Source organism: Hippopotamus amphibius, chromosome 7 (genome assembly GCF_030028045.1).
Source record: "Hippopotamus amphibius kiboko isolate mHipAmp2 chromosome 7, mHipAmp2.hap2, whole genome shotgun sequence".
Taxonomy (NCBI): domain Eukaryota; kingdom Metazoa; phylum Chordata; class Mammalia; order Artiodactyla; family Hippopotamidae; genus Hippopotamus; species Hippopotamus amphibius.
In genome coordinates, this window is record NC_080192.1 from 129,304,056 (window position 1) to 129,318,215 (window position 14,160).

The window sequence follows — 14,160 nt, forward strand, 5'->3', positions numbered from 1 at the left end:
TCACCCCAGGGGGAACCATGGCTGCTGCTTTGCTCACTGCCACGTGACTGCCTTTCTCATCGCCCCCACCCCTGTTCTCCTGGTGTGCTCACTTCTATACCTGGGCCTAACTCCCAGCAGTCTTAACTCTTGTCATGTTAGGCAATTATTTTCAGATCTTGCAGCAGGACAGACAGTGCAGCTTCAGATAATCCTCTCTCTCCTTTTACTTCCACATTGGATGAGACAGCTGCATTTTCCTAGCAGAGCCACCACCAGCACCAGCTCAGAATAGTCTGTGGGGGGTTTTTGTTTTGTTGTTGTTGTTGTTGTTTTACCTTTTGTTGAAGAAAAAAAAGGTACAAAGTCCATTCCGTATGCATCCCAGTTCTACATTTCAGACTTGTAATTTCTTCCTCCCAACGTTGTTTTCTTGGGTTTGTTGTTATTGGTGGTGTTGTTTTTCTGAGCGAGCCTCTGAGAATCGGCAGCAGAGAGGCCAGTTTGTTTAATTTAAATACACTGCAGCAAAATGAAGGTAATTGTCCACACGGGCCATCTGCTACCTGGCAGGTGTCCATGAGTCAGAGAGAGAAAAATGGAGACTCAAGTGTCTCCTTCTGTTACCATGATAACCGCTTAGCTCAGAGTCTTCGTTGGGGGTGTGTGTGGAGGGGATGCCGTTAACAGTGCTCCGGAGAGGGCATTCATTCTCACAATCAGGCTTTTTGCCATCACCCTCCCTGGGCTTGATTACCTGATGATAATGTGTATCAGGGAGATAAAAATATTTATACCTGTTCCATGAGGAAAGAGAAGGGAAGCAAGTAGTATTTCTGGAGCCCCTACTGTGTGCCAGGCCTCCTGCTGGGGCTGGCTGAACGTGGCCCAGGACCATACATACGTCACCTTCCTACTGCAGACAGCGCCTCTCCCCTCACAGCCGTGCTCTCTGTCACAGCGTGTGAGTCCCCGTCTCCGCTCACAGTGTCCTCAAGTCACCTTCTCTGGCATGCTCTGTACCTGTTTTGGCTCCAGTATTAGATTTGCACTCAAACAAAAGACCAAGTTGGAATCACCATATTCTCTTTTCTCACGTTTCTCACTCGTGCTGGAAATTAATTTACGTTGCTGTCGAAAATCATGGTTGCCTCGGCAGCGAGAAGTGTCAACTGATCCGTGTTCCTTCTGACCTCAGAAACTTGCTGCTGGGATCGCAGTGTGCTTAGGGTTCTCTAAGCAGTTTAAGGCAATTAGAAGACCAGGTACCTGTCTTAGCCCTGCTACTAATTTATTTGTGACCTTGTGACCTCTCTAGGTCTCCATATCCTCGGATATAAATGAATGTTGGACTCAAACAGAGGCTGTTTTCCTGGGGTCACGAGCCGTCTGACATAAGAAGCCTAACTTCCGAGCTCTTTTCTTGGAACAGAATACATAGCTTTCTCAGGTTCTCAGTCTTTGCTGATTTAGAAGGGGTGAAGGGCCAGCAGAGAGAGAGCCTCTCAGATTGTAGCATTTCTCTAGCTCTGTCTTTCCAGCAGAATTGTTTCCAACTACAAGGGACCTCTGTACTCAGAGAACCTGAGTTACAGGGCATTTATTGTGTTTAGTTGTTGGTTAGACACGTGACTGGCCTGTGCTGTGTTCAGGCCTTTGTCATAGGTTGTATTTCAACAAGGTCCTACTGTCCTTGCTTCAGGAAACCTTAAAACACCAAGGAGCACGTCGTGAAGCTTCCCCAGCCTCCCCAGACTCACCGCCCCTCTCCTGGCAGCTGAAACCCAGAGGCACGCGATTGTTTTGGGCCCTCACTGGACAGCTTATCCCCACTCCCAAAGCCACCTGACTAGTCCCTCCACCTTTGCCAGTTTCCACGTGAGTCTCAGGTTCCCCATAATCTCCAGGTTCCAGCAGCAGTGCTCCCCCCAGCCTCCACTGTGCTGCTCATTCTAGATCGATTTGCTCTGAGTGGAGCGCTCGACAGTCCGCGTGGGGAGGGCCTGCCTCTCTGAGCGTGAAATGCATCTGTGCCTTGGAGACAAGGTGCCGTCACTCGAGGCACTGCTCCCATCGGCCCTGACTTCCGTGTGTCTGTCCTGCGCAGGCCCGTCAGGAGGGCAGAGAACGAGCTGTCTCTAGCCGGGCGTAGGTGACTGTCGGCGAGCCGGAAGTGGGGCCGTGGGCAGTGCAGCACTGCCTCCAGCTGTGTGCGCTCCAGCCGCTCCAGTCTGTGCTTATGTAACTAGGAGGACCTTGCTCCAGACTGTCTTCCTTGAGACAGCCCGTCCGCTGCATACAGCAGCCTGCCCCCTGCACCTCCCCACCAGCGTCGCGTGCGGGAGGCCTGAACGGGCAGCATCTCCGGTGTGGGTGCCGTTCGTGAGAAAGGCAAGTCAGGAGTGGAGCGTGCCTTATGTGAGCCAGAGGTGGCTGCCGAGAGCCCTCAGAGCAGGCCCCTGTGCGGGTGGGGTGGTTAAGACTGAAGCAAAGCCGTGATGACCCAGCATTTCTGAGATGGGGTAACTGGGTGAAGGTCACAGAATCATGGAGTTTTATATCTGAAAAGTGCCTCACGGGTCCTCTAGTTGATGCCGCTCCGTTTGTAAATGAGAAGACTGAACCCCAGAAAAATTAAGATGCGTGTGCTGCCCAGTCAAAAGAAAACCCCAGGTCTCCGGACTTTGAAGCCGTGCCCTTCCCACCAGACCTCACTGCCTCCTTAGTGTTCACCCAGGGTGCTGGTGAGAATAGGATTCCATCTCGGCGCCTGCGGTGGCCCCTCCTCTTCTGACTCATTGGGTCCGCAGCAGAGAATTGTCTCCAGGTCCTGGTTGTTCTCGACAAAGTAAAGAGGGTGACACGTTCAGCCTCAGGACAAGCTAATGCACTGAGGGACTTAGGCACAGTCTCAGATCAGGAAAAATTGTTCTTGATTCTATATCTGTGCCTCTCTTCTCATCTGCAGTCCTCTTTCCAGGGTCTTTGGCGTCTCGCGAGGGCCTCGGAGCCTGGTCTCATCCCCACATTCTCCCTCCTACTCCATCTCAGTCAAATGCTCTGCAGGTGGGACTGATCTAATGACATATAAAGAAAAACATCAGGCTCAGCACAAGTTACCTATGGCTGTGTAACAACTTACCCCAAAACTTAATGACTCTGAAGAACCAATTTAACTCACAGCTTCTGTGGGTCAGGAGTCCAGGCACTCTTTAGCTGAGTCCTCACAAGTTGAGGGTCAGGGTTTCTCACAAGGTTACTGTCACCTCACGGCTCAACAAATCACATCGTTTTTGGCAGGATTCCTTGTGAGTTGTTGGATTGAGGGCTGCAGTTCAACCCCGGCTGATGGCTGGAAGCCACCCTCAGTTCTTTGCCAGGTGGGCCTCTCCACAGGGCAGCTCACAAGGTGGCAGCTGGCTTCCTTTGCGTGATCAGGGGTGAGAGCGGGAGAGAGTATGTGGGGACAAGACCGAAGTCACGGTCTTTAATCAACGGATCTCAGAAGTGACATCTCTGATTCATTAGAAGCAGTCACTACACCCAACCCACACTCATGGGGAGGGGATTACACCAGAGTGTGACTGCAGTGAGGGAGGGTGCCACCGGAGGCCTCCTCAGAGGTCTGTCCGCCATAGTTGGTTACCTAGTTAAAGTATTTCACATAAAGCTTTATTGATGACAATAGATTTACTCCTCCCTGGAGATCATTGCCCGTTCTGGCTACGTTCCCACTTTCCATTACAGTAGGAAAAGGGTCAGAAACGTGATACACCTCATTGTCATTTAACAAGTATTTATTAAGCCTTTACATGTGGTAGCACAATGGTGAGGAAGATAAATTTGAGAGGTGAGATTAATGCTGTGCAGGGTTCAGAGGAGGCAGGAATGAAGCAGACAGCTGAAGACCAGTGGGAGCTGGTCAGACATCATGGAGGGGGCAGCCCTCCTGGCAGAGACAACAGTTCGTAGAGGCCTGACAGCAGGAGAGAGTGCAGTCCTTTCAATGGACTGTTGTCTAAACCGCCCAGGAGCAGAGTCAGTTGACCTCCCTTGCACCTGACATATGCCTCATTCCAGATCAACCCCATTCCTGATGCCACAGCCTCAGGCCTGGCTGAAGTACCTGCATCTCCATTGCCTATGACTTGTGCCTCTCCCGGGGCCTTTGGGATTTACTGCCCCACAAAGGATGCCAAACCAGCACTGCTGTGCTGGACCCAGAATTCACAGAGGGTTCCTGACAGCTCCATCCTAGCATTGTTTTCATCCAACATGATCCTAAAGCCAAGGGCTGAAGTTTGAGATCCACGGGGAAAATTATGCCTTCCCAGTGGTCGGAGCATTGCTCTTTCCACTGCTCTGAACAGAAACAGCATCAGGAGTCTGGTTTCTGTCTTCCTCAGAAAGCACATCCTGGGCGGTGATCCCAGGAAGGGGGCCTGATTATTTTCAAGCTGATGGTGGGCAGTAGGTTTCATTTCCTGATCCTAGAGTTTTAGCCACATGTGGCTGTCTACCCCTGTCCATCCGTCTTACCTCATTCCCCATCATCATTTGCCTGTTAAAATATTCGCAAGGTTCAGTTTCATGTTCTTAAGAAGCAACCTATTTGTTCATCTCCCATCTTACGACTCTGACATTCAGTCCTCAGGTGGCGATGCCCGGCTCCAGTCTCACGGAGTGAGATTTCTTGAGTACTTGCCACGTGCTTAATGCTGGGTTGGCCCTCTGAGGGGATGACAGATAACTGTCATACGGTGAAGTGAATTTGAATTTCACAGGCCACATACTTAGGGGGGAAAAAAATGTACGTGCCCTTAATTTCCCTCTTGAGCACTCACTGTCTGAGCCGGGCACTTAGTCTGAGCATTTCTAGGAAAACTCTGATGCCAGTCTTATCCCCCTTCCTGCACCCAAAGTGAGTGCTCCTCCCTGGGGATTATGCTGGGCGCTGTGGCATCCATGGAGGGGTGTCCACAGCTCCACGTTGATCTGTGCTGAGGCCATCATGTCCTTTGCTTGTGGCCAGGCCCCGTTCTCGCAGGCAGCACTCCCCATTCGGTGGCTGAGGCATGCGAGTTCATAGACTGCCTCAGCTTCCGAGGTCCACACCTGACCTCACCAACGTTCTCACTACTCCGTCACTGAGAGACAGCTTTGGGCTCATCGCTTGTCACAGTATCAACCTATGGGAAGCTATTGGCTTGTGTGGGGTCCTTCCTTGAGGCTGCCCAGGAAACCCACGAGACAACCTTTATTCTATTCCCCTCGGGCCTGGGAAGGCCCAGGAAAGCCTTGGGCATCGCCAGGGTCCCCCCTTGTGTGATCTCCTGCATCCCACACTGTGCTGCCTTAGGACTTTCCTACAAAGCCAGGCCTCTGCATCAGACTTTCTTGCCTTCTCTGCAGATTCTCTCACCGCTTTCCCAGCCTCCTCGTTTGGACTGGGGCTGAAACTGCTACGTCCGGCTGCTCGTAAGCACTTTCCAAACTAGAATGAAGTTTATGCTTCATTATTTCCCCCTCTCCCATAAACATGGCCAAAAAGCAGAGGGTGATAATAATTATAGGGTGGAAAGTGGAGGCTGTTTCCCAAAATACAGTGATTAATATATGATAAAGTTATCTAGCCAAAACAGGACTCCTAAGGTGTTTATAAACTAGTTGGGAAGAAAAGATATGTATACCCTGAAAGAGTAAATAATAATAAATGTTTTATAGCCATTGACAAAAATAGAAGAGAATATTTCACAAAATAGAACATGTTGAATTGTCAATGGAAAATTATTATAAAAGTTAAACAGTGTAAAAAACATCAAAAAGAGATTCTGTGGTATTCTGTTATATCGATAAACCATGTTTTGTTAAGTCATTCACCAGTTGGTGGACTTTGGGGTTATTTCCACTTTTGACCTATTAAACTAAATGTTGCTAATGAGCATTTGTGTACAAATTTTAGATGAGCATATGTTTTTATTTCTCTTGGGTACATACTCAGGAGTGAAATTGCTGGGTCATATGCTAAGTTTACATTTAACATTTTAAGGAACTGCCTGTCTTCCAAAGCGGTTGTACCATTTTACAGTCCCGTCAGCAATGTACAAGGGTTTCCGTTTTCCCACATCCTTGTTAGTCTTTTCGACTGTAGCTATTTCAGTGGGTAAGTGGTATCTCTTTGTGATTTTAATTTCCATTTCCCTAATGAGTACTCATGTTGAGCATTTTTCATGTAATTTTAGCTCATTTCTGTATCTTATTTCGTGAAATGTCTATTCAAGTCTTTGCCTGCTTTGTAATTGGGTTGTCTGCCTTCTTATTATTCAGTTACAAGAGTTCTTTATATGTTCTAGACACAGGTTCTTGTTTTATACTTTATTCTGTATTTATTTCAGCTTTAGCGAAGAATAATTGACACATAAAATTGTAAGATATTTAAGGTATACATTGTAGTGACTTAAACGTATACATGGTGAAAGAATTTCCCCATCTAGTTAACACATCCATCGCCTCACATGTTTATCTTTTTTGTGTGCATGAGAACATTTAAGTTATTCTCTCTTAGCAGATTTCAACTATACAGTGGTATGTTATCAACTATAGTTAACATGTTACATTAGATCCTCAGACCTTATATTTTAGCCAAAAGTCAACAGCTTTTTACCAACCTCTCCCTATTCACCCACCCCTCAGCCCCTGGCAACTACTTTTCAACTCTCGGTTTCTGAGTGTGACTTTTTTTTAGATTCCACATACAGATGATACCACACAGTATTTGTCTTTCTCTGTCTGGTTTATTTCACTCACCATAAGTAACACAGCAGGATTTCCTTCTTTCTCATGGCTGAATGATATCCCATTGTACATGTATATACCACATCTTCTTTATCCTTTCATCTGCTGATGGACACTTAGATTGTTTGCAGACCCTAGCTGTCGTGAATAGTGCTGCAGTGAACAAGTGTACGTGGGAGTTCAGATATCTCTTCAAGATTCTGTTTTCATTTTCTTTGGATATATACCCAGAAGTGGGATTATTGGATCATATGGTAGTTCTGTTTTTCATTTCTTGAGGAACTTCCATACTGTTTTGCCTACACCAGTTTACATTCTCACCAGTAGTGCACAAGGGTTCCCTTTTCTCCATGCCCTCACCAACACTCGTTCTCGCTTGTTTTGTTGATGATGACCATCCTAACAGATGTGAGATAACATCTCATTGTGGTTTTGGTTTTGCACTTCCCTGATGATTCGTGATGTTGAGTACCTTTTCATGTATGCCTGTTGGCCATTTGTATGTCTTCTTTGGGAAAATGTCTATTCAGTTTGCACATTTTTTAATCAGATTGTTTGGTTTTTCTCTATTGAGTTATATGAGTTCTTCACATGTATTTTAAATATTAACTCATCCCATGCATGACTTGCACATATTTTCTCCCATTCAGTAGATTGCCTTTTCATTTTGTTGATGGTTTCCTTTGCTTTGCAGAAGCTTTTTATTTCCCCCCTCCCAGGCAGACCTGTCCGTCTTGGTCCTTCCTACTCTACCCCATGCAGAAGCTTTTTATTTTTTATTATTTTTTGGCCACGTCATGCAGCTTATGGGATTTAGTTCCCCAACCAGGGGTCAAACCTGAGCTGCTGGCAGTGAGAGTGCAGAGTTGTAACCACTGGACCACCAGGGAATTCCTGCAGAAGCTTTTTAGTTTGATGTAGTTCCACTTGTCATTTTGGTTCTGTTGCTTTTGTTTTTGATGTCAAATTCAAAAAATCATTGTGAAGATCCACAATTACCTTATCAGAAATAATTTACAAATATTTTCCCAGTCTGTGGCTTACCTTTTTATTTTTGTTAGTGGTATCTTTTTTATAATAGTTTTATTGAGATATAAGTCATATACCATATAATTGTGCAACCATTACCATGATTAATTTTAGAACATTTCATCACCTCCAAAAAGAACCCCATTCCCATTAGCACTCACTCCTCATTCCTCCCAAGCCCCCAGCCCCAGATAACCACAAATCTACTTTCCATTTCTGTGGCTTTGCTTATTCTAGACTTTTCATTTAAATGGGATCAAACAATATGTAGTCTTTTGTAACTGGCTTCTTTCACTTAGCATATTTTCAAGGTCCATGCGTGTTGTAGCGTGTCACTACTTCATTCCTTTTTATTGCCTAACCATATTCCATTGTAAGAATGTACCACATTTTGTTTAAATCGTTCATCATTTGATGTACATTTGGATTTATTTTCACTTTTTGGCTATTATATATAATGCTACTATGAACCCTTGTGTACATATTTTTGTGTATACATAGGTTTTCGTTTATCTCCAGTATGTATGTGTAGGAGTGGAATTGTTGGGTCATATGGTATTCAGTGTTTAGACTTTTGAGGAACTGCCAGACTGTTGAGTGTAAGAGTTCTTTATATATTTTAATCAATTTTTTATTGAATTATAATTGATTTACAATGTTGTGTATATATTCTTAATGTAAGTTCTTTATGAGATATATGATTTGCTAAAATTTTTCCCATCCTGTGAGTTCTTTTTTCACTTTCTTAAAGGTGTCCTTTGAAAATAGTTTTTAATTTCAACAAAGTCGAATTTATCTACTTTTCTTTTGTAGTATATACTGTTTGTGTCATATTTGAAAAGTCATTGTCTACTCTTTCCTTCTAAGAGTTTTATAATTTTAGTTCTTATGTTTGGTATGATCTATTTTGAGTTCGTTTTTATATATAATGTGAGGTAAAGGTCTAAGTTGGTGTTTATTTTTATCACGGAAAAATCTCAAAGAGTATGCTAACTTTGCTGTACAGCGGAAATTAAGCACAACATTATAAATCAACTATACTTCAGTAAAATTTTTTAAAGTACACTGGATGATAAAAACAAATTGCAAAATGATTTGTGCAGTATGATACCCATTCATGCAGAATTTAAAGGCATGAATTATTATTCATGTGTTATTCATACTTACACATGTACACACAGGTAAAAAGTTTCACACCAGAATCTTTGATAATGGCTGCCTCTGAAGGGAAGAGAGGAAAGGACCGGAAAGAATTAGTAGTCAAAGGGGTCTTCCGACTTATCTGCAGTGTTTTTAGGTTGAAATAAATTTGACACAATATTAATTATCAACTTGAGTGGTGTATTATGTTCTACTTTTAATCCTTCCATATTTTTTAAGTTTCTCAAATTAAAATACAGACACAAATCAAAGCGAGAACGATGGAGAACAGACCATTTCCCGTTGGTCCAGCGCTCACACTGGGTGAAGCACTGAGCTGAGGCTTTGTGCACACAGCCTGTCAGCCTGTTCAGGGCAGCAGATTCTGTTTGTACGTGGGGTGTCTGAGCCAGACCCCAAAAGATAATTATCTTCCTTTGAACCTATTTGTGCACTTTGGCTTCTGTTTTCCCAGATTTGCTTCCAAAGGAAACCCCGGTGTGTGTGTCACCCTCAGCTGCCCTTCCTCTGAAGAGCAGCAGAGCCCACATCTCAGTGAGCTGCCTTTTACTGGAGTGTTAAAATTCTATCCCATTGCTCCAAGCTTTCTCCAAAACTATACGAGAGCCTTCACAAGGAAAGTCCGGTTTCCACTAAACCTGTGTGCATCCTCACCTGGTCCCCACGGGATGGCTCTCAGAAGACTTCACCGTGCGTGCCTGAGGAGTGCGGCGTGGCAGGCCAGGTGACCCGGCTCCTGGTACACCTGCAGCTGGGCTCCTGACCTGCAAACTCAGCCACGTTCCCTGCAGCCTGGCAGCTGCAGAGGCGCAGAGCACGTGTCTTTGCCCTTGGAGTAGAAGAGTTTGTTCCAGCATCTCCTGATGATGAGCAGTGCAGCCTGACACAGAGCTCTTACTCTCTTCATCCTTGTTTTTCTTCCATAAAATGGATACAAAAACATGCGCCCTTTCTACTCACAAGTTGTTACGAGAATCAAATGAGATAATGCACATGAATGTGTTTGCAAGCAAAAATGAAAGATGTTTGTATATTATTTCCCAGCTGTGTGACCCCAGCCCCTCCCAGATCCTCCACCCAGCCACTGTGCTCCATCTGTCCACCTGGAAGGCCCCATCTCCCTGTGCACGCCTCTGCTTTCCCTCCAGCTTTTAGTCCATTCTTCAGTGTTCCTACTGCCTCTTCTCCCTCCTCCCCCTTTGTTCTCTCCCCTTTTCCCTTTTTCTTCCCTTTCCTTCCTCTTCTCCAGTCCTGGAGGCAGCCTGACTCCTTCCTTTCAAACGTGATCGTGCAGTGCGTTGCACCACTGAGCTGGAGCCCTGGGCTGGCTCAGGTTGACTGAGAAAAAGGACTTCCCCCTTCCTCAAAGAGGAGGGGCACCTGAGATGACATGTTCTATCTCTTTGATGCTCCCAGGCTCAGGCCACAGGATCGCCGCATACATCGCCCACTCACGGAGGCAGCCGCCCAATGCCCATGCCCGTGCGCTCCGCCTCTGCCGGCTCCACCCCCACCCACTGCCCACAGGACCCGCTGAGCGGAGTCGGCGGGGACATGCAGGAGGCCTTCGCCCAAGGTGAGTTCGGGAGCTGAAGGGGTTTGGAAACGTGGACAAGATTCCCACTGAGGTTTTTCCAGTTTCTTTTGTGCACTTAGCTTTAAATGAGCAGATTTTCACATACAGTAAAAATAAGTCAAGTGCTGGCCCCTCCTCATTAGATGGGCTGGTCTGCGACAGGAGGTCTGCAGGCTTTATATGTGTGCAAAGGACAGGCCTCCTGGGCTTCTGTGCTCTTTCTCTGGGTTGTGGGACGTGCCTTGTCCTTTGGGCTTTGCCTCCTCAGGAGGAATTGGATGGAACCGTTCCTGAAGGTGTGTGCTTGGCCTGGAAAGTCTTTAGAGTGAGCACGAGAAGGAGGAGTGGAACTCTAAACAGGATCTTGCTGAAGGCTCCTTGTCCGTGGAGCTGACGGCCAGCAATGTTTTGTGGTTGGGGGAAGACGAGGCAGTTCAGGAAGTCCTGTTGGGGCAGAGGTGGAGCTGGAGAGTAAGTCCTGCCTGAGGGTTTATTCTGCGACCCACCTCTTTAGACTGTGCCTCAGAGGCATGGAGCTGGCAGGGTCCTGCACAGAGAAGGGGGTGGGGGACCCCAGACGTGGCTCCCGGTGCTCCTGAAAGTCTGGGAGCAGGCGGAGCCGCTCGGCCTGTCTCCCCTTAGGAATTCCGAACGGCTCTCCCCCACCCGCCCGCCCACCTGGCATCGCCGTCTGCTCTGACTCCCCTCAGGTGCCAGGAGGAACCTCCGCAATGACCTGCTGGTGGCTGCCGACTCCATCACCAACACCATGTCATCCCTGGTGAAGGAGCTCCACTCAGGTGACGCGCAGGGCACCCGCCCGGCCTCCCGCTCCCCACCCGCGCCCTGCTCACTGCCTTGCCTGGGGGTGAAGCGCCTCCCTCATTTCACCACGCAGTCTTCTTGCCTTCTAGGAACCTGCTGGATGCCCTCACCCTGGGGGCCTCTCTCCCACACGTGATCACACAGAGATAATCACACATTTAGGTTTCTCGTAAGAGGTCGCCTTGTGGAGCAAACACAATCTGACTTTAAAGAAATTCAGCTCAGTTAGGCCCCTTCCTCACTTAATTTGTCTTCCCTCTGTGCTTCCTCCACAGCCACTCTTTCCTTAGGCCTGCTCGGCTGGCTCGCCCTGGAGCTTTCCTGGATGACTGGGACGGAGTCAGCCGCAAAAGCTTCTGGACTTTCTCCCGGCGGCCTTTCTGCTCTCTCCTATTTGATTTGGTTTTGAAACTCTATTCTCTCCTTTTGTCCATGACGAGGCTCTGATTTCACTGGAAGTTCATGACCTGAGTCTCTTGCTTCCTTCACTCTTCATGTTGAGTCTTACCTATGACTCCTTTCTCAGTCTCTCTGAGCTATTTCAGTGGTTTTCCAGAGACCCTTACCTCATGACATATTTCCCCTTACATAAAACCCAGGAAGGAGAGGAAAAAATAGCAGGCCATTCCCATCTCATCAGATCTTCAAGAATCCCCATGATTACACCAGTTTTGACGCCCCCAGATATGTTGCTAGTTTTTTGTGGTGGTCTTCAGATTCCTGTGTTATAGGTTAAACAAACAGGTCCCCTTCCTAAGTGCTGGGTCATTCATATAGATGGCCCTCTTTTGTTTTGTTCCACCTAAGGTAGTCCTTCTGGATACCTTGAACTAGCTTAACAAGATTATTGAATAAAGATATAAAGCAGGTTTTCCGCGGGCTATTCAGACACATGTACTTATTCAAACACAATACATTGAAGTCATCTGTCCGTGTGCTCCTCCATCCAAACCTCCTTTGTAGGAGAAAGCACATGCCTTGAGTGTTGTCATGGGACCAGCCCAAGGTCTGGCCCACGGCTTCCCTCTCAGATCTGCTGTTTTCATTTAGAAAAGAATAAGTGTGTGGCCTACGTTGGTTTTTCCAGTAAAGATGCCAGTTCTCCTGTTCGGGCAGTGTTATGATAGCACTGTCTCCATTCTGGTACCGTTTCTCAATCCCTTTTAGAAGCACCACCCCCCTCCACACACACAGAAACAGAAGAGGTGATCATCTTTGAGATGACCTCATGGGCGATTAGAAAGTCCCTTCCCTGATATAGCTCCCCGCAGATGCCAGAAATCCCACTTTTGCAGGGAATTTCTTAGGGGATTTCAGACCATGGAAATTAACCACACTTGTGCCTCAAGGCCACGTATTAGGATTTGTGCAAAATAAATGGTTTATGAGCTCATCACACTAGTTTGGGAGGTAACTGGACATCATTAAACAGAAAGCACATAGAGACCAAACAGCTTCATAAAAAGCTAAGGGTACGGGTACTCAGCAGTCTCTCCGAGTGAGAAAGGGTGGTTTTAACAAAACTGTGTAATGTATCTGGGAGGTACCTTAGAGATCACGTTGTCCACGCCCCTAAAAGAGATTTGCCTAAAGTTGTACAGCTTGAAGGGGCAGGGCGTCAAATCTGCAGTCCCACGAGGGCCCCTTTCCCTGATGCGCCACTCTCCCAAGCCCTGAGGTCCATTGTAGACGTGGGCTAGGCCCACACGTGGCACGGTGTCTCTATGGAACACAGAGGTAAACTCCTTTTACGTGCAAGGCTGCCAGTTTCTCAGTGCGTAGAAGAGCCGCCCAACACCAACATGTTTTTACTGTCACCGCTGAGGTTTTCCTCAGGATGAGATTAGATATTCACATTATCTTCACGTGTATTCAGTGCAGCGTGGACATACTGTTTATATCCATAGTTTGCCCTCCTCATCTTTTTTGAAATTTTTTCACAAATAATGGACTCAGAGTTGGGAAGGATCTTGGAACTCATTTAATCCAGTTTGCTGCCCGATGTAAAAGTCCTCTGTTTGAATATTTCCAGTGAGTTCATTCTTCCCCCCTCCTCATGGGGAAGTTCTGCCTTATCAGGGAGCCAGAATCTGCCTTTCATCCTCATTCGCCTCTAGAGCTACCCAGAGTGAACCCAGTCCCTCCTCTCGTGTCAACCTCTCTGGTAGTTGGTGGCAGATCATGTGACTCTCTCACAGCCTCTCCTCTTTAGGCAGCCGCTCACAGAACCTTGAGCCATTCCTCATGTGACCTGGGTTTCACTTGACCATCCCGAGTGCCCAAGGGTTTCAGGCCCCGCTTCAAAGTGAGCTTCCAAGGCTGAGCATGTCTCCACATTACAAGGGGTCTCCCCCCTGCCCCCCGCCCCAGCACAGTAAGCTGCCACCTCCCTGGGCAGGCCCCAGGGAAAGCAACCTTAGGTGGCATTAGCTTTTTCCCACACAGCCACTTTGCACTATTCAGTCATTTTAAGTTTGTCGTCAGCTAAAACCTCTAGTTTTTTTGTTGTTTGTTTGTTTTTGGTGGAAGCTAGTATTCATCTCGGTATTCCCTGCTGCGCACTTTTATGATGGTTTTCTCCAACCTGAATTCAAGGTATTAGCCATATCCCTAGTAGATGTCATCACCTTAGAGAAGCCAGCCATAGAGGCAGAAGCTGGATGGGTGACATCAGACTTCACTGCTTTTCTGGGCTCAGGGCTTATGGGGACGTGAAGCTGGGGCATGGACCACACCGGGTGCAGACCAAGTGATTACAGCACCCTTGGAGGCCTGCAGCCGTGAGCCTTTAGCTG

The 14,160-nt window shown here is 47.0% G+C and overlaps 1 protein-coding gene across 12 annotated transcripts in view; it reads left to right on the forward strand.

The window, feature by feature from the left end:
• DTNB (dystrobrevin beta) overlaps positions 1-14,160 on the forward strand; it is a 228,707-nt gene that overhangs the window by 208,803 nt on the left and 5,744 nt on the right. For all 12 annotated transcript variants that reach the window (XR_009054650.1, XR_009054651.1, XM_057741417.1 and 9 more), the window contains exons 16-17: positions 10,381-10,540; positions 11,251-11,340. Coding sequence is in view for 10 of the 12 variants with exons in the window: in XM_057741417.1 (XP_057597400.1) it covers positions 10,381-10,540; positions 11,251-11,340 (250 nt within the window). In the remaining 2 variants the exon portion in view is untranslated. The remainder of the gene's footprint in view (positions 1-10,380; positions 10,541-11,250; positions 11,341-14,160) is intronic.